Below are 20,282 nucleotides of genomic sequence, written 5' to 3' on the forward strand. Positions count from 1 at the left end.
TCATCTATTTTCGGTGTGTTCTAAGAATTATACTTATGTGATGTGTTGAAAAATATGCATTAATACATAGGGTTTTGAAAAAGCTGTCCATGTACCAAGTTGGACGGAACTTCTACAGTCCTTCAGATCCAGTGGAAATTCCCCAGCACAAGTAAGGTTTGGGGGTTTTTTCCTCCCTTTAATTCTAGAATTTTCTGGTAACAGTTTATGGTACTGTGTAAACCCTTTCCAATATATCTTGCTGGAGAATAGTTTTAATGTCTGAGCTTTGCGTTTGAACAGCATCCCTGCCATTCTTAAGATGTGTTGAATTTTTAATACAAATTGTAGCAGGAACTTGGGTACAGAATCTCCACTGTAACGCAGAGCAGCAGGAGCTAGGCAAGCCAGTGGTGATACTCTTTGTATTACCAGTGCGAGAAGAGAGAGAGGTTATACTTCTTGCATGTTTGTGTAGCAATAAATGTGCAAAACTTAACTTTAAACACATGGCAGCCAAGATGGTGGAAGTGGACCTACATTGTTAAACGTGGGTTAATTCAAAAATAGTTATTTTAAATATTTTTCTTTGCATTCCGTAAGACTGACTCTTTGGCCAGGATTTGCTGTTTCCATTACACAGTTCGAGAACAGAGTGATGTTAAGTGCTGATGTGAGCCATAAAGTCCTTCGCAGTGAGACTGTTCTGGAATTCATGACAAGTCTGTATACCAGGATTGACAGAGTGTGCTTCATACAAACATGTGAAAAGGAGCTGCTAGGACTTATTGTGCTTACAAGGTAAAGCCATCACTATTTATTTTGCTGTGCTGTTGACTCAGGTGTCCTGTCAACTAGAACTATTTGTGCATAGTGGCTTTTTGCACTTCTTTCTACATTAAAAGTGGTAGTCCATATTAAAAGTTGTAGTGGTTTCTTATGTCATTCATAAACTAAGTGTTCATGAGGCAGGAGATTGCTGTCTATTAAAGATTATAGGTGTGTCTTGCAGTAGAAAGATCTGCAAAAGCAGGAGGGCATGAAAGAAAGCTGGGTGTCCCATGAAGAGGAGTGCATTGGGTGTCTCTGCCAGAAAAAGAAACTCCTATGGGAGGCCTCTTTAAGAGGGAGCCTCCCTATCAGAGAATTGCTGCCCCTTGAAGAGGCAGTGGGCCATCAGTTTTCTCCCCTCACTGTGACTTTACTGTCTCTAGAATAGAAGATTGAGCTGGCCATTATTGACCTTCCCCCTGCATGATCCTCCTGTTCTGTGGGGATTGGAGCAGAAGAAGCCAAAAAACACCCAGCAGAACCTGGATTTGGGCAGGGCTTTGATTTCTTTTGCCTGCTACATGTACCACAGTGTGACTCTTATCTTTCTTTTTTTATTCTGATTTTTAAACAGAGCCTTCTGGTGTCTGATGTTGGGTCACTGTTCAACCCCTCTTGGGGCTAGGTAGCACACCATTTTAGTCTGTTTTCTCTCTGTTTGGATTGCTCTTGCAGCACCTCTTCCTTCTGGCCTGGAAGGAATGATGGATATGTACTCCTTGAATTTGATGTCTTCAAAGCTTGCACATTGATCCTGCAAAGACGTATGCATGTCATTATGTTTAGGGTGCTGTGAGTAATTCCAGTGGCCTCAGTGGGAATACTTGCAGTAGATAAAATTAATGCATGCGTGTGTCTTTGCTGGTTTGGAGCCTTGGATTTTTTTTTAAACAATTCAGTGTAGTTAAAATTAAGTTATTAGAGTAAATATGTTTCTCCTGGTACATCTATGTTAAAACTGTCTTTTGTAAATTAATCAGTCTGGTTTGCAGTAATATTTGATCAGATTTTTTTTTAACGTTTTTATTGTACTACTGAAAATTCATTAAAGCTGCAAGTTTTATCCTCTGAGAAAATATAGAAGACAACATCATGTAAAACTATTAGGCGTAGTACTGATAATAAATTTGTTGTGCCATTCTATGCCCCCCCCCCCCCCGCATATTTCCAAATGGACAAGTCTCTGTACTGAAGAAGACTTATGGCTGCAGTCATTTATACCACACTTAAACAGGCCAAGCAATTAAATCCCCTCACTTATTCTGCATTTTCATAGATATAACAATAAAACCTACCGTATTGATGATATTGACTGGTGCGTGAAGCCAACGGACACATTTCCAAAACGTGATGGCACTGAAATCTCTTACGTTGATTATTATAAGCAGGTAGGTTAAAAACTAGGAAGCTGTTACAAACAAAAAAAATGTTTTATATTATTTTGTGTGGTCGCTTCTAAATGTACTGGCGCTGTAATTGTGGCAAGAATGACCAAGGTTTTCTATATTAAACACAAAAAACACAAAAAAGGAACCATTTTTAGTAGTATGATGTACATTGGAAATACAATACTATTACATTCGGATGTTTAAAATTACTTTTACTAATGGACTCTGGGAACACTTTGCCATGTTCTAGGATGAGGAACTATTTGTAAAGAGTTTTGGAGATGAAATAGTTCTTTATAGGTGTGAAATATTAACAGCATTCTATATATTAGAGCATTTGGCTTACCCTCTTACGAAAAGTAATAGAACTTTAACTTGTTCCATTGTCTTTAAAATATGCTCAGGACAGAGTGCTCTTGGCAAGTAAGAGCAAACATTGCTCCATCCATAAACATACATGTGTAAAAGATAAGTTACGGTGAATTCCTAAGAATAATGATGTTTCACACTTACGTGGTACTTACATATTTGAAGCACTTTATGAACATTAATAAAATCATGAGTACACTTAGTGTGTGGCAAAAAGCATTTTCACACTCATCGCTACTGTATTGTATTCTATTAGTAAAAGTAATTTTAAATATCTAAAAATAGTTAAATATCTAAAAATCTATATTACCAATGTACAATAAAACTAGAAATAATCCCTTTTTGTGTTTAATATGCTTCAAAGCACATAAATGTGCTAATATGGAAAAAATCTGCTCATCCTCTTAAGATGCTGCATGTACAATACACATTAAAAGGTGTTATATTTCATTAGTTCCAGTGCTGGGAACACAACTGTACAGTAGTTAGAATGTCATCCATCTTTGCCCTTGTTCATATGTTTGTTTAAGGGCAGGCTTACGTTTGGTCTTATTGGAAGCATCCTATCCTAATCACATTTTGAGACATTAGATCGAGGTAAAGTATTGCTGCTTTTCATTTAAAGGTTTAATTAGGTCAAAAGATAAAATTGGAACTGTTCACACTTGTTGGGTGCATTTGGCCTTGTACCTTCAATTATACTTTTCCTGAATGGTCTTATTGTTAGTGCCAGAGTAAATTCAGTAACTCCACTGATTTGTACTGGTATAACTGATAACAGAATCTGGCCTTTCATTGTAATTATTCATGCAGCTATATAAAGTAGCTAGCTAGTCTGATACCTCCCTTTATGTCTACACGTATAAAGTCACTTTATACATTTTGATTCCATTTTCTCCTTTGTTAGTGTCTGAGTTGTATTGGAGGTGATGGTGAATTAGAACCTCTGTCTTTATAATATGAACTGGTTCTTTACAAGTACAAGAAAATACAGAAAGGTAGGGATTGGCATGTTGATATGCAGAGAAGACAATATTTCATTCTTATCCCTTTCGGTTGGCCAGGAATCACTTTCACTGGAAGCAAAAGATTATTCTAAATACATGTGGAAACCAGAAAAGGAATATAGGAGGTGATAGTGGCGGCAGCATGGAAACCGTAGCAGAAAATATCATACAAGAAAACTTAAGATTCTGTACTGCCTTGTGCCTTGTGTAGGTATTTAGACCTGTGTAAAATATTAGCTATTCCTATTTGGTAGCGATTAACAGTGGAGTCAGGCCCAATATCTTTCCAGAAAGTAGTTTTGAGTGATGTTAGAAGCACAGGATAAAAACGTAGGTCTAGATTCTCAGTGTACTGGACCTCACACTCTGCCCTTCCCCCTAATCCTGGGGGCTGTTTTTGGCAACTGGTGCAATTTAGAACAGTCTCTGTTGTGAATTATGTCTAGTTAGCTATGGTTCCTGAGGATCCATCCCCTGAGCTGGGGATAGCTGAACCACTGCCTGCTTCGGCTCTTGCACTGTATGCCCTATACATCGGGAGAGTAAGGAATGGCTGGTTTAGAGGTATCTGTGCCAGTTTTACCACACAGGATTTCCTCTACACAAGAGGAATCCCATGTGGTTGGGAAAATCTGCTTTCCTTCTCCTTTGTACCTCCGGAGAGGGGGGGTGCCTGTATCTCTATATGTGGACAAGATTAATTTGGTCTTTATTGTACAGCCCAGAACACAGCCAGTGGAAAACTTGCAGCTTATGAGCAGATTTGACTAATTATCTGGAATGTGGTGCAGTATCTCCTGATTAACTTTTACCTCAATAATATTTCACCTTACAGCAGTATGATATAGTCCTGACTGACCTAAATCAGCCTGTGCTGGTTAGCCGATTGAAAAGTAAGCAGAATAGCACTGTTGAACCCCGTGTTGTCCACCTGATCCCTGAGCTGTGCTATCTAACAGGTAAACCACACTTAACTTATAAATCTTGTCTGATCCAGCAGCTAGGTAATGTAGGCTGACAGCAAAAGAAGACAGGGAGCACTTGGAATGGTATTTAATTAGCAAAATGACAGTATATTAAACATACTCTGATTCAGTATGATGGGGAAGCATGAGGCAGAACCAGACCTGGCTGCTGAAAATAGCTCCTTAGCTTGTGTGTCATATGGAAACTGCACTAGGGCCTCTGAGGGTATATCTACACAGCATTTGGGAGCGAGCCTCCCAGCGCGGCTGATAGAACTAGCACAAACCTGAGTCTGTAAAAATAGCTGTTTGAGGTTTCAGCTTGGGCTGGAGCTCTGGTTCTGAAGCCTAGAGAGGAGGCAGGCTCGGAGACTTGCTGCTGTGGGCTGTGTAGACATACCCTTATATTCAGCTTGGGATGGGGTTGGAGAGAACCAAGCACTCCTAATACCAAAAAGTCATGGGTTAATTAGGCAAAGGAATATGACAGACACCAGTACCACCCCACTGCCCCCAACATAAGAGGTTCTCCTTATGCCATGCTAGGTCCCTATGTTGTGGGGGGGGCGGGGCAGTGAGGACCTAAGGAGGTGATAGGGACAAGTAACCCTCGCGCAATTAAACAATAATAGAATACCATTTATTTAACTATTTTTGGATGTTTTCTACATTTTCAAATATATTGATTTCAATTACAACACAGAATACAAAGTGTACAGTGTTCACTTTATATAATATTTTTTTTATTGCAAGTATTTGCACGGTAAAATAACCAAAAGAAATAGTATTTTTTGATTCCCGTAATACAAGTACTGTAGTACAATCTCTTTATCATGAAAGTTGAACTTACAAATGTAGAATTATGTACAAAAAAACTGCATTCACAAGTAAAACAATGTAAAATTTTAGAGCCTGCAAGTCCACTCAGTCCTACTTCTTGTTCAGCCAATTGCTCAAACAAACAAGTTTGTTTACATTTGCAGGAGATAATGCTGCCCGCTTCTTGTTTACAGTGTCACCTGAAAGTGAGAACAGGCATTCTCATGGCACTGTTGTAGCCGTCATCGCAAGATATTTATTTGCCAGATGCACTGAAGATTCATGTGTCCCTTCATGCTTCAACCACCATTCCAGGGGACATGCGTTCATGCTGATGATGGGTTCTGCTTGATAACGATCCAAAGCAGTGTGGGCTGACGCATGTTCATTTTCATTATCTGAGTCAGATGCCACCAGCAGAAAGTTGATATTTTTTTTTTTGGTGGTTTGGGTTCTGTAGTTTCCGCATCAGAGTGTTGCTCTTTTAAGACATCTGAAAGCATGCTCCACACCTCATCGCTCTCAGGTTTTGGAAGGCACTTCCGATTCTTAAGTCTTGGGTTGAGTGCTATAGTTACCTTTAGAAATCTCACATTGGTACCTTCTTTGTGTTTTGTCAGATCTGCTGTGAAGGTGTTCTTAAAATGAACAACATGTGCGGGGTCATCATCTGAGACTGCTATAACGTGAAATATATGGCAGAATGCGGGTAAAACAGAGCAGGGGACATACTATTCTCCCCCAAGAAGTTCAGTCGCAGATGTAATTAATGCATTATTTTTTTAACGAGCATCATCATCATGGAAGCATGTCCTCTAGAGTGGTGGCCAAAGAGTGAAGGGGCATACAAATGTTTAGCATATCTGACATGGAGATACCTTGCAATGCCGTTTACGAAAGTGCCATGCAAATGCCTGTTCTCATTTTCTGGTGACATTGTAAATAAGAGGAGAACAGCATTATCTCCTGTAAATATAAACAAACTTGTTTGTCTTAGCAATTGGCTGAACAAGAAGTAGACTGAGTGGACTTATAGGCTCTGAAGTTTTACATTGTTTTATTTTTGAGTGCAGTTATGTAACAAAAAAAATCTAAGTTTCACTTTCATGACAAAGGTTGCACTACAGTCAGTACTTGTATGAGGTGAATTGAAAAATACTATTTCTTTTGTTTATCATTTTTACAGTGCAAATATTTGTAATAAAAAATAATATACTCTTTGATTTCAATTACAACACAGAATACAATATATATGAAAATGTAGAAAAACATTCAAAATATTTAATAAATTTGGTTGGTAATAGAAAGTTGGTATTCTATTGTTTAGCAGTGCGATTAAAACTGCGATTAATCGCAGTTAATTTTTTTTTAGTTAATTGCGTGAGTTAACTGCAATTAATCAACAGTCCTAAACAGTTATTTAACTTAAACTAGAAACAGGAACCTATATGAGATATGTCTAGGTATGTGTGTGCTTGGGCAATTCATTTACCCTCACTGTTTGTTTCCTAATTTGTAAAATAAGGATAAATGATACCTTTCATACAGATGTGTTGAGAGGCTTAATTAGCTAGATCTTTTTTTGATTTAAAAGTGTTGTAAATCAGGAGCAAATCAGTTGAAGTTGATAGGTTTACACCAGTGCAAGATCAGAATCAGGACCCTGGTGAGCATATAGTGCTTTGAAATTGTAAAATGCTACATAAATCCTAATTGTTATTTTGGAATTCGCTTCAGCCAGCTGGTTCAACAGTGATCCGCATGAGACAGACTCAGATTCATTTTCTTATGTTTCAAGATAGTGATAGTCTTTTCAGTACTTTATATGCTATGTGGAGTTACGTTATCTAAGGGAAGAGAAAAATTAAATTGGTATAGTGGGTTCTCATATGGGTCACTGTTAGTTTCTTTACAAGAGTTGTGTGTGTTTTCAATTGACCATTTTATTCTGCCAGTATTTAGCAGTTATTTTCCTTGTCACTAAACAACTTCTTTAAATATTCATGAGTGAAGTGCTGTGTATATGCTGCACTGGGGAGAACTAGGCTCATATTTTAGATATTCAGGAAGTGGGAGAACTTTCACGTTTGCTTTGCAGAAAATGGAGGAGTTCTTCAAATGCTTGCTCATGTCAATGCCATGTTAAGTGTGTGCGCCCCCGTGGCTGTTGAAGATTTTTGCCTTAGTGGTATCTGTAGGGCCAGCTCTGGCGCCTCCTGGAGCGTTGCGCTTTTGCACTGGTATATGAGGTGCCGTTAGCCCTGTGCCCTCTCAGTTCCTTCTTACTGCTCATGACAGTTGTTCTTGCGACTGCAAGCATTTACAGTGGTTCTCTTTCATAGTTTCTTGTATATAGTTGTTCAGTAGAGTTAGTATTTTGTAGTTAGTAAATTAGAGTTAGTTAATGGTCCCGTTAGGGACATTATCCTAGGCATGGGGCATGTCCTGGTCCCCGGGCTTCAAACCATGTTCCGCTTTCCATAAATCTATGCTGATCAGTGACTACTATGCAAGTTGTCTGAAGTGTTTGGGGGAGACGCACGTTTAAGATAAGTGCAGAATTCGTAAGAACTTTAGGCCAAGGACTCAAAAGGACAGAGGTATCTGTTTGAAAGCCCTCCTGATGGAGGCTGCTCTGATACCTGCCTCAGAACCATCCCATTCTGACTCTGCACTGGGCATGTTCTCATTGGTATGGAGTGCTCCACTGGCCCTGGGCTCACCCTGGCACCATTTGCCATCGCTGATGCCAAGAAAGAAGTGCAAAAAACAGCAGGAGTGTTCCCCGGTGCTGAGCAAGGACAGGAAAGGGAGGTCAGGTAAAGGACCCATGTTGGGCCACCTGCCTTCGGTGGAGTGGCAAGGGGCAGCCTCTTCATCAAGGGCCCTGAGCCCACCCAGGGAACTACCTCAGACTCCTGGGAGCGGTAGGGGACCCCTACATATAACAGTTCCTTCGACATGGAGGCATTTCAGGCAGCCAGGGACCTGATGGCCCTCCCAGTACCGCCTACGCAACGGGCTCTCCAGTCAGCGGCAGAGTGAGTGAAGGCTTCTCCTTCCAAATGGAAGCTCTCCATGGGACCACTGCAGTGGGCACTTGGTTGTTGCTGGTCCCGGAGTCACGGCACCAGTCCTTCACATTACGGCCCTGATTTCCTGTACCACAACCACAGTCTCCGATCCCGTGGCCCGGGTCTCTGGCTCTATGTTCACGCTCTCGCGCTTCATGTTGTGGCTCACTGACCTTGCAGTGTCAGTCCCCACCCTCCCGGTACCAGCTGCCCTCCTCTCGGCAACAGTTGTGATGCTGCATCACCAATTGCCGACCCCTCGAAGGTCCTCGACGTGGTCTCCAGCTCGGCACCACTCTCTACCATCTCGACTCCAGTCCCTGCCTAAGCAGTACGTTCTCCGGAACGCTGCCAGTCACCTTCCTTGCAGCTCTGCTTTCCGGCCTCCTGTCAGGGCTGACAGAGGGAGGCACTAACTGCCCTGCCATGGTCCCCGAGAGAGGAGTCTTCCTTGGAGTCAGAGGGGGAGTTCAGTTCGCAGCCTCAGAAGCATTGGTCAGCCTGGGCACCAGACTTTAGAGCTGGACCTGCAGCTCCCCGTGATACCAGGCCCATACTCTCACCAATCATCCGCAGCCACTTCCAACAAGCGGTCTGCGGCACCGCCTACACTGGTGCAGAAGCCAGACTTGGTCTCTGATGCTGGTACTGAAGGGCAAGTGTCAGTTTCAAGGGAGACTTCCCCGGTAGAAAGTGCCACAGCCCCTCCCTGGTATTGTCTTCATCCTCCTCATCCCTGGATGAAGCAGTTGCAGGTCTCTCCCACCAGATGACTTTCGGCCTACCAGGAGGAGCTCACAGAGCCAACACATAGCCTCTTTGACATCCTGGTGGCTGCAGCACTCTCTAAGGTTGCACTGCCAGTGCATGAAGGGGTGCTGAAAGTGGTCAAGGCCCTTTGGCAGACCCCGTCCCCTTTGCCACCAATGTCTAAGAGGGTATGTGATGTTACGAGTGTAATATAATATCTCATTGAAAGATGACAGGGCCAGAAAGAGTTAATTAACTCACCGACTGACCTGACCCATGGCCGAACTTTAGAAACTGGTTAGGAAGATATGTAAATGAATAGAGCTTTGAAATGCAATGCTGTATTATTGTTAGAGATAGAAGAGATGTTTGCTCATGTCTTGTGATGTAAACAAACAAGTCTTGTCTATTGCTATAGTTTTGATTCAAAGATCAAAAAAGGAATATTAACATATATTTGAGTGAAATAATAGTATTGTCTGTGTCTCTTTGAAGGTTGTGATAACCTGTGTCTGATCTGTTTAATGGATAAATTATCCTGGGCTGATTGCCATGATGTTTGGAAGAAGGAATGTTAAGCCTATTCTTTTCTCAGGCCAAAAGGCTGCAGGAAATGTATAAAAATCTTGGGACACAATCCTTCTTCATCTCAGATCTGCTTTGGGTTTCAAGAGGGGGAACCTTAAGCCATAAGGATTGAGATCCTCCGTCACTGACTGGAGTCACCCTGAATATGGACATTTGACTATAACCTATGGACTATTTCTAAAAGGACTTTTGGCAACTATAAGCTCATATGTGCTATGTATCTGAAACTCAAGAATTGAATTCAAATCTGTATGTATCTTGATCTTTTAACCAACATTCTCTTTTTTTCTTTTTTAATAAATTTTAGTTTAGTTAATAAGAATTGTCTTTAAGCGTGTATTTTGGGTAAGATCTGAGTTACCATTTGTCCTGGATATGGGGCTTGGTCCTTTGGGGTCAAGAGAACCTTTTCTTTTATACGATGAAATAAGATTTTCAGAATTTATCATCATATGTTTGACATGTGTGTCTGGATGGAGGCCTGAGGCTGGGTACTTTAAGCGAACTGCATTATTTGGACTTCTGTGTAACCAGTGAGGTACTATAGAAGCTGTTTTGTGCTGGCTTGGTAAATCTAAGTACTGGAATATCCACTAGCGTTTGGTGTTTGTCTGCCCTGTTCTGTTTGGAGTTCACCCTGATTGAGTGACCTCAGCTTGCTCCCACAGGCAGCACCGTCACAGGGCAGAAAAGAAATTTTATGAGCTTGACAAGTGCTACGAATACTTGTATTCACACCCGCCTCCAGCATCTCTGGTAGCGTCTGCTGCAAATGAGCAGGACAGGCAAAAGTCATGCCTAAAAACAAGGACGCTAGAAAACTGGACCTGTTTGGGAGAAAAATTTATTTTACTGCCAGGCTCCAACCTAGAATATCTAACCAGCAAGCATTGTTGGGGAGATATCATTTCAATATCTTGGATGCGTTGAGTAAACTCCCTGCCACAAGAACTTGGACAGGAGTTCACGTCCATCCTGAAGGAGGGTAGAACAGTAGCCAGAGCCTCTCTCCAGATGGTGTTGGATGTGGCTGATTCGGTGGCCAGGTCAATGGCCTTCACTATATCCATGAGACGCAACTTATGGCTGTCCCAAGAAGTGCAGCAGTCCATTCAGGACCTTCCATTTGAGGGCAAGGCTTTGTTTTCAGAGCAAATGGATACCAGGCTGCACGGACTGAAAGATTCCTGTATCATGCTTCGCTCCTTGGGACTGTACATGCCGCAGGCCGACATTTCCGGCCCCCTCCGCTGCCTAGATTCTCGGGTCCGCCACAGAAGAGCTCCTACAAGAGAAAGGAGAGACACAAAGGTGTTAAATGTTGTCCCACCCCATCCTCCTCAGATGCCCAGTTGGGGCCCGTGCGACACTCAGGTGGCCCATGGCAGGCATTTTGAGGGTGCGCCTGAGGACAGTATTTCAGTCTGGCCCTAGGATCCATCCCACCTTCTGTTTCTGAACTGCTTGTCTCCTTTCCTCACTGCATGGGCTCAGGGTACCTCAGACCGTTGGGTGCTCAACACCATTACAGCTGGCTACACCCTGCAGTTTTCCTCCGTCCCTCCTCCCTCTCCCTTTTCAGGGACCCTTCTCATGAGCAGCACCTTGTCCAGGAGGTGGAAACCCTCCTACAGATAGGAGCCATAGAGGAAGTTCCTCAAAATATGAGGGGAAAGGAAATTTATTCCCAGTATTTCCTAATCCCAAAGGCAGCTTTAGACCCATCCTAGACCTGCATCGCCTCAACAAATATCTCAAGAAGTTGAAGTTTCACATGGTCTCCCTGGCCTCCATCATCCCCTCTTTTGATCCATTTCCTGTTTCCACATTTCTGTTTTCCATGAACACAGGAGATTCCTCCGATTCATAGTGGGCCGATGCCGTTTACAATTCATGGTGCTTCTCTTCGACCTTTTGTCTGCTATGAGGGTCTTCACAAAGTGTATAGTAGTAGTGGCCGCTTACCCGAGACGTCAAGGGGTATAGATCTACACATACCTCGATGACTGGCTTGTCAGAGGCAGGTCACAAGCACAGGTTTAGCACAGCCTCAGTCTGGTGCGGGCCACCTGTCAGGATCTGGGCCCACTTATAAACTAGCGGAAGTCAACCCTGACCCCAGTTCAGGAGATAGAGTTTATAGGGGCAGCACTCAATTCTACTCAGGCCAGGGCCTTTCTGCTAGAGTCCCTGTTCAGAGGCATGTTGGACCTCATCACACATGTAAGAGCCCACCCGCTCAAGACTGCTCAGGTATGCCTCAAGGCTCTGGGCCATATGGCAGCATGCACGTCTATGCTTCAGTCTCCTGCAGACGTGGCTGATGTTGGTTTATGCTCCTGGCAGACATAATTTGGATCTAGTGGTCACAGTCCCTTCGCACATCCTGTCATCCCTGACCTGGTGGATGGTCCCCCGATCAGTGTTGGAAGGAATTCCCTTCGTGGCCCAATCTCCGTCGATAACATTGGTCTCCAGTGCTTTGGATCTGGGGTGGAGAGCCCAGCTCGATGACCTCAGCACGCAAGGTCTTTGGTCACAGGAGGATCGTGCCCTCCATATAAATGTTAAGGAATTCAGGGCTATATGCTTGGCCTGCCAGGTGTTTCTTCCTTACCTGAGGGGCAGAGTGGTTCAAATCCTGATGGACAGTACTGGTGTAATGTTCTATATCAACAAGCAAGGTGGAGCTCTCTCGTCAGCTCTATGCCAAGAGGCTCTCCAGTTATGGGATTTCTGTGTACAGCATGCCATTCATCTCGTGGCATCACACCTTCTGGGTGTCAGGAATGTGCTGGCAGATCTCCTCAGGAGGTTCTCTCATCTTGCTACGAGTGGTCACTCCACCCAGAGACAGTCAGTGATCTTCCAGAAGTGGGGGACTTCGTAGGTGGACCTGCTGGCATCCAGGCAGAACAGAAAGTGTCACCAGTTCTGCTCGACCTGCAGGCTCACCAGAGGTTCCCTCTCTGATGCCTTCCTACTTCCATGGATGGAGTCACTACTATACACCTTTCCGCCAGTATCTCTGGTTCTTCTTCAAGTGCTTGCTCATGTTGATTCCATTCTAGGTGTACGCACGCCCATGTGCGTGGCTGTCTGAGATGTTGTCTTAGCCGTAGGGTCGGATGTGGTGCCCTCTGGAGTGCTTTGCTCATGGTATATCAGATGCAGTATATCAGGTGCTGCTGGCCCTACACCCTCTCAGTTCCTTCCTACCGCCCATGGTTGTCAGTCGGAGTGCCTTCCTTGCTCGTCAAGGACTTGTGGTTACTTCCTTTGGACTTTGTGCGTTTTGGCTTTGTGTATAGTTATCTTTAGTGTTAAATACCTGTTAATTGTAGTAGTTAGTGTTAGTAGCTAGGTCCCAGCGGGGACTTTGCCCCAGGTGAGGCATGCCCTAGTCTCCGGGCTCTAAGCACTGCGACTCCTATAACAGGCCTATGCCTATTAGCGACCCCCATGGCGGCTGTCTCAAATGCTTGGGGGAAACGCACGTTAAAGAGCGGTGCCATATTTATAAGAACTTTGAGCCTTGCACACAGAAGGAGAGAGACATCAGGCTTAGAGCCCTCCTTTTGGAGTCCACCCAGCTCCCAAGCCATCTTGGCACGAATCTCCCAGCACCTCAGCATCAGCGTGAAGTGTGCCAGCTGGGCCCTCTTGACACTGCTCCATGTTGCTGGTGCCGAAGAAAAGGGCCAAGAAGCACGGTTCCCCGGCACCAACGAAGAAGGGCCAGTTGGCTGTGAACAAGAAGTGAGCCCCGAGCCGCCTGCCTACACCGGAGCCCTGCAGGCAGCCCTCCCTGGTCAGGGCCGTCAGCCTGACAAAAGGTCCTGCTTCGACTTCTGTGAGCGGAACTGGACCTTCGAAGGCCCAGGCGTTGAAGGAGCACAGGCCTCCGCCCACGCAACCAGAACCACCAGTGCTGCAGCCTTTGGCTAAGGCTCCCCAAGAGGGCAAAGCAGCTGACAAGGCTCCTCAAGAAGCGGTGGAGCACCGCCAATCCCTTGAGACAATGGCACGCTCTCCACCGCCAGTCGCCAATGCCGATGTTGAGATTGACAAGGACTTACCACCGGTTGGCAGCTCCACAGTCACCGTGGTCTCAGTGTGGCTCTCTGGGAGGGAGGTGCCAGTCCCCATATTACTGACGCCAGTCACCGTCCCCAAGATCATCATCCCGGCGTCATTCCCAGTCACCGACACTGTGGAAACAATCTCCTTCCTGCCTCCGATCTCCTTGGCACTGCACCTGCTCACCATACCGTCAGCACCGGTCCTCTTGGCCGGGGAACTGATCTCCGGTATCAGTGGTCTCTAGGCAGACCCAGCCCCTCCATCGTCTCCGGAAGGAAGCTCCTCTGGTACCAAGGGCTGCTTCAGCCTGTCACCCTGGCCTCAGTAGCAGGACTGGGCGTCAGAGCTGACAGCAGTGGCAGCTGGACAGTGACAGCCAGGGCAGTGGCCTGCTCAGTGGCAATGTTGGAATGTCTGGGGGGTTTCAGTCATGGCGATGCCCCCATTGGTCCATTTGTTGGCCACCGCCGTGGAACAGCAGCCTCTGGCACCAGGCCTGGCACCAGAGGAGCACCCGGTGGCCGACCCTCAAGAGGCTGTGCCTACCTCCAACCCATCCTCCCCAGCAGAGGAGGAGGAACAGGCCCCCCTCCGCCCCCCTCCGCCCATACAGTTGTCCTCGTACTCCCCGGATGAGGCGGTCACGGGCCCATCCAGCGCCAGCCCACCTGATGACTTTAAGGACCACCAGGCCCTGCTCCAGTGCTGATATTGGAACCCTCCTCCCCCCCAGGTTCAAAGTCCAGCTGCTGCTCCACCCAGCCTTTTTACCAAAAGTGGTCTCACAGTTCCATGGTCATCAGGACACGTTTCTACTGGTGTTCTTTCCGAAACCTCACAAACCCAGCAAGGAGCGCAGGTTGCATACTCTGAACGTTAGATGAGCCTTGGTCTTCTGCATCGAAAGAACTAGACCCTTCCATAAGTTGGCACAGCTCTTTGTCGCAGTGGCAGACAGTATGAAAGGTCTGCCGATCTCCTCAGAGAATTTCCTTGTAGATAACCACCTGCATCAAGTTTTGTTATGAACAAGCAAAGGTGTCACCACTAGCGATTGTATCTGCTCACTCCACCAAAGCGCAAGCCTCATCAGCAGCCCTCCTCACACAGGTGCCAATTCAAGACATCTGCAGAGCCGCTACTTGGTCTTGAGTCCGTGCCTTTGCATCCCATTATGACATCGCCCAGCAGGCTCAGGACGATGTCAGCTTTGGCAGAGCAGTGTTGTAAACAACACATCCGTGAACTCTGAGCCCACCTCCAGGGGGATACTGCTTGTGAGTCACCAAACATGGAATCGGCATGAGCAAGCACTCAAAAAAGAAAAGACTGTTACTAATCATAGAATAGAATGTCAGGGTTGGAAGGGACCTCAGGAGGTCATCTAGTCCAACCCTCTGCTCAAAGCAGGACCAATCCCCAACTAAATCATCCCAGCCAGGGCTTTGTCAAGCCTGACCGTAAAAACCTCAAAGGAAGGAGATTCCACCACCTCCGTAGGTAACGCATTCCAGTGCTTCACCACCCTCTTAGTGAGAGAGTTTTTCCTAATATCCAACCTAAACCTCCTCCTCTGCCGCTTGAGACCATTACTCCTTGTTCCGTCATCTGCTACCACTGAGAACAGTCTTGATCCATCCTCTTTGGAACCCCCTTTCAGGTAGTTGTAAGCAGCTATCAAATCCCCCCTCATTCTTCTCTTCTGCAGACTAAGCAATCCCAGTTCCCTCAGCCTCTCCTCATAAGTCATGTGTTCCAGTCCCCTAATCATTTTTGTTGCCCTCCGCTGGACGTTTTCCAATTTTTCCACATCCTTCTTGTAGTGTGGGGCCCAAAACTGGACACAGTACTCCAGATGAGGCCTCACCAATGTTGAATAGAGGAGAACGATCACGTCCCTCGATCTGCTGGCAATGCCCCTACGTATACATCCCAAAATGCCATTAGCCTTCTTGGCAACAAGGGCACACTGTTGACTCATATCGAGCTTCTCATCCACTGTAACCCCCGGGCCTTTTCTGCAGAACTGCTGCCTAACCATTCAGTCCCTCGTCTGTAGCGGTGCATGGGATTCTTCCATCCTAAGTGCAGGACTCTGCACTTGTCCTTGTTGAACCTCATCAGATTTCTTTTAGCCCAATCCTCTGATTTGTCTAGGTCCCTCTGTATCCTATCCCTACCCTCCAGTATATCTACCTCTCCTCCCAGTTTAGTGTCATCTGCAAACTTGCTGAGGGTGCAATCCACGCCATCGTTCAGATCGTTAATGAAGATATTGAACAAAACTGGCCCGAGGACCGACCCTTGGGGCACTCCACTTGATACCGGCTGCCAACTAGATACGGAGCCATTGATCACTAAGCCTGACAATCTACCCGGCTTTCTATCCACCTTATAGTCCATTCATCCAGCCCATACTTCTTTAACTTGCTGTGGGAGACCGTGTCAAAAGCTTTGCGAAAGTCAAGGAACAACACGTCCACCACTTTCCCCTCATCCACAGAGCCAGTTATCTCATTATAGAAGGCAATTAGATTAGTCAGGCATGACTTGCCCTTAGTGAATCCATGCTGACTGTTCCTGATCACTTTCCTCTCCTCTAAGTGCTTCAGAATTGGTTCCTTGAGGACCTGCTCCATGATTTTTCCAGGAACTGAGGTGAGGCTGACTGGCCTGTAGTTCCCAGGATCCTCCTCCTTCCCTTTTTTAAAGATGGGCACTACATTAGCCTTTTTCCAGTCGTCCGGGACTTCCCCCGATCACCATGAATTTTCAAAGATAATGGCCAATGGCTCTGCAATCACATCCACCAACTCCTTTAGCTCTCAGATGCAGCGCATCCGGCCCCATGGACTTGTGCTCGTCCAGCTTTTCTAAATAGTCCCGAAGCACTTTTTTCTCCACAGAGGGCTGGTCACCTCCTCCCCATGCTGTGCTGCCCAGTGCAGCAGTCTGGGAGCTGACCTTGTTCGTGAAGACAGAGTCAAAAAAAGCAGTGAGTACGTTAGCTTTTCCCACATCCTCTGTCAGTAGGTTGCCTCCCTCATTCAGTAAGGGGCCCACACTTTCCTTGTCTTTCTTGTTGTTGCTAACGTACCTGAAGAAACCCTTCTTGTTACTGTTAACATCTTTTGCTAGCTGCAACTCCAGGTGTGATTTGGCCTTCCTGATTTCACTCCTGCATGCCTGAGCAATATTTTTGTACTCTTCCCTGGTCATTTGTCCAATCTTCCACTTCTTGTAAGCTTCTTTTTTGTGTTTAAGATCAGCAAGGATTTCACTGTTAAGCCAAGCTGGTCGCCTGCCATATTTGCTATTCTTTCTACACATCGAGATGTTTTGTCCGTGTAACCTCAATAAGGATTCTTTAAAATACACGCAGCTCTCTTGGACTCCTTTCCCCTTCATTTTGTTTTCCCAGGGGATCCTGCCCATCAGTTCCCTGAGGGAGTCAAAGTCTGCTTTTCTGAAATCCAGGGTCCGTATTGTGCTGCTCTCCTTTCTTCCCTGTGTCACTAACGTTTTGTAAATGTTGTTCTTAGAGATGTGTTCCTCATGTCCATTCCATGACTCACCCTCCATCCCCTCTGTCGGAGTTGACAGCAAGCAAGAACTGAGAGAGCGCAAGGCAGGCAGCGCCTCATATACCAGCACATGAGCGTAGGGCTCCTGGGGGCCCTACAGAGCTGGCAAAAATCTCCAGCAGCCGTGCATGTCGGCGCACGAACACCTAGAATGGAATGGATGCGAGCAACACATCTTGAACAACAGTTACGAAAGATTAGTAATCATCTTTTACCTGCAGTCTATTTACAAACTATTATACACTTAAAACTATTATATACTTACAAACTATTATACACTTAAAACAACATATTTGTAAATTGCATCTAGAGCTGGCATCCAGAGCTGCTATGAAGATGGAATAAACAGCATAAGCCTCTTTGCTAAAGAGATTTCTCTTTGCTGCATATGAGACAATGATCAGAAATAAGCAACCTCTCATTTCTCAGCTATTTCTTTTAGGAGATGGACATCTCTCACTGATTTAATCTGGGGTAACTACACTAAAAGCATATTGAGCATTGCTCCTTGTCAGTTTCAGACTGGACAAGAGCATGGGTCTGGCATAACTTAAGGTTCACAAATTGGCAACAGTATGAAACATAGCAGCGAATTATACGCTTTTTGGATTGATACTCACTTTGAAACAAATCAAAATCCCTATATACAGCAGGCTACGTTTTGCTTTCAGTTACACAGCTTTAAATCTGGAGGAACTCCATTGGCTTATTGTCAATTTCACGTTACATTCATACTAAGACTCTGGCCAGGGTTGTGAAGACCAGGAATACTTTTTGAAGAATGTATATTTGTATAAATTAAGGAGGCCTCAAATAGATTACACTGTCTCAGTCACAACTCGTGAAAACACTCAAGGCTGCACAATACATGCACCAAAATGTTGATGTAAATCTAAAAGAAAAACTACAGCAGTGACCTGAGGTTTACAGTTTTTGGTGGAAGGGGTTACTGCTATTATCAATTTGGACACTTCATCTACTGCTTTCCCCTTTATTGGGCAAACCACTTTTACGTCACTTTTTTTGGCAATAAATTCAACATCATGCATGCCAAAAGAATAACCTGCATTCTTTCAAGATTGATAGCAGATGTCATCTTTTAACTTATAAGCTAAGAGCTCCATAGGTAGCATCTGTCCACCCAGGAATTTGAACCATTTAACTTTGGGCTTGTCTTCACTACCGGGGTAAGTCGACTTAAGTTGTGCTACTCCAGCTACTTTATTCACATAGCTGGAGTCAACGTAGCTTAGGTCAACTTACCCCGGTAGGTTCACCGCACTGTGTTGATGGGAGACCCTGTCTGGTCAACTTACCTTAATCTTCTCGGGGAGCTGGAGTACCAGAGTCAACCGGAGAGCACTTCGACGTCGATTTAGCAGGTCACTAGACCCGCTAAATCGACCTCTGCTACATCAATTGCAGCAGCTTCGATCTCCCTGTAGTGAAGACCAGTCCTCAGTCTTACATCCAACTCCCTGGGCAGTTTGCACAGTGGCAAAATGGGCTGTCTGCTAAACCAAAGAATGCTTTTTTTATGAGGAATTAATATTAATAGCTAGGGAATTTAGATATTATTAGTTAGGGAATCTCCCAACTAAGAATTGTACACATCCTCCTATTTTTATCTCACCTCCCCTTCCCTTATCCCAGCCTTTCTTGTTTTACGTCATAGGTTTTTTTGGGCCAGGGTTTGTCAATTTTCTGTGTTTATATAGTACCTAGCATAAAGAATCGCAAACAGGTTGAAGCCAGTAGGGGCCACCACAATATATCTGTTAAGTAACAATGTAGCATCAGATACCATGATGATAGGTCTGGAATGAACACACAGATATTCTAGATCAGTGCTGATGATATCCTTTTTCTGGATTTTTTCGGGGGAGGGTGGGGAAGTGATGCTTTCTGACGTATTATCATTATTATTAGGTTTGACCAGCCGGGCAATTTCTGACTTCCGTCTGATGAAGGATCTGGCTCAAGAAATGCATCTGAATCCTGAGCAAAGACAGCAAAGGCTGTCTCGGCTTGCTGACAACATTCAGAGGTAATTTAATATAACAAAACCTGCCTTTAGGACCAAAATTAGACATTTCCCTGAAAAGTTAAGTTAAATGAGTTGTGTGATCTTTTGACAGTCTGTAGTTATCTGTTCTGCTAAACTGCCATGCAGTCTCATTCTGTGATTCGTCATCGTAGCACAGATGTAGAAGAGGAGGAATGGCTTACCAAAACATTTGCTGCTACTACTACAAAAAAAGCTCTGTACCTAAAATCAAGTGACAGCCTGGTTTCCAGCTTGTAAGGACCGTAGAAAGATTTTGGGGGACAGTTAAAATATGACAGGTTTCAGAGTAGCAGCTGTGTTAGTCTCTGTCCACAAAAAGAAAAGGAGGACTTGTGGCACCTTAGAGACTAACAAATTTATTTGAGCATAAGCTTTCGTGAGCTACAGCTCACTTCATCGGATGCGTTCAGTGGAAAATACAGTGGGGAGATTTATATACACAGAGAACATGAAACAATGGGTGTTACCATACACACTGTAACGAGAGTGATCAGGTAAGGTGAGCTATTACCAGCAAGAGAGCGGGGGCGAAGGGGACCCTTTTGTAGTGATAATTAAGGTGGGCCATTTCCAGCAGTTGACAAGAAGGTCTGAGGAATGGGGGGGGAAGGGGAGAGAATAAACATGGGGAAATAGTTTTACTTTGTGTAATGACCCATCCACTCCCAGTCTCTATTCAAGCCTAAGTTAATTGTATCCAGTTTGCAAATTAATTCCAATTCAGCAGTCTCTCGTTGATTTGCTGTTCTTTACACTATAATTTGGAGCATATTTTAA

The 20,282-nt window shown here is 44.8% G+C and overlaps 1 protein-coding gene across 1 annotated transcript in view; it reads left to right on the top strand.

The window, feature by feature from the left end:
* PIWIL4 (piwi like RNA-mediated gene silencing 4) overlaps positions 1 to 20,282 on the top strand; it is a 63,233-nt gene that overhangs the window by 9,718 nt on the left and 33,233 nt on the right. Inside the window, exons 6-10 of the mRNA XM_077805506.1 lie at positions 71 to 151; positions 583 to 780; positions 2,087 to 2,198; positions 4,410 to 4,533; positions 19,367 to 19,484. Of these exons, the coding sequence (XP_077661632.1) occupies positions 71 to 151; positions 583 to 780; positions 2,087 to 2,198; positions 4,410 to 4,533; positions 19,367 to 19,484 (633 nt within the window). The remainder of the gene's footprint in view (positions 1 to 70; positions 152 to 582; positions 781 to 2,086; positions 2,199 to 4,409; positions 4,534 to 19,366; positions 19,485 to 20,282) is intronic.

This window comes from Eretmochelys imbricata, chromosome 1, assembly GCF_965152235.1.
Source record: "Eretmochelys imbricata isolate rEreImb1 chromosome 1, rEreImb1.hap1, whole genome shotgun sequence".
NCBI lineage: Eukaryota > Metazoa > Chordata > Testudines > Cheloniidae > Eretmochelys > Eretmochelys imbricata.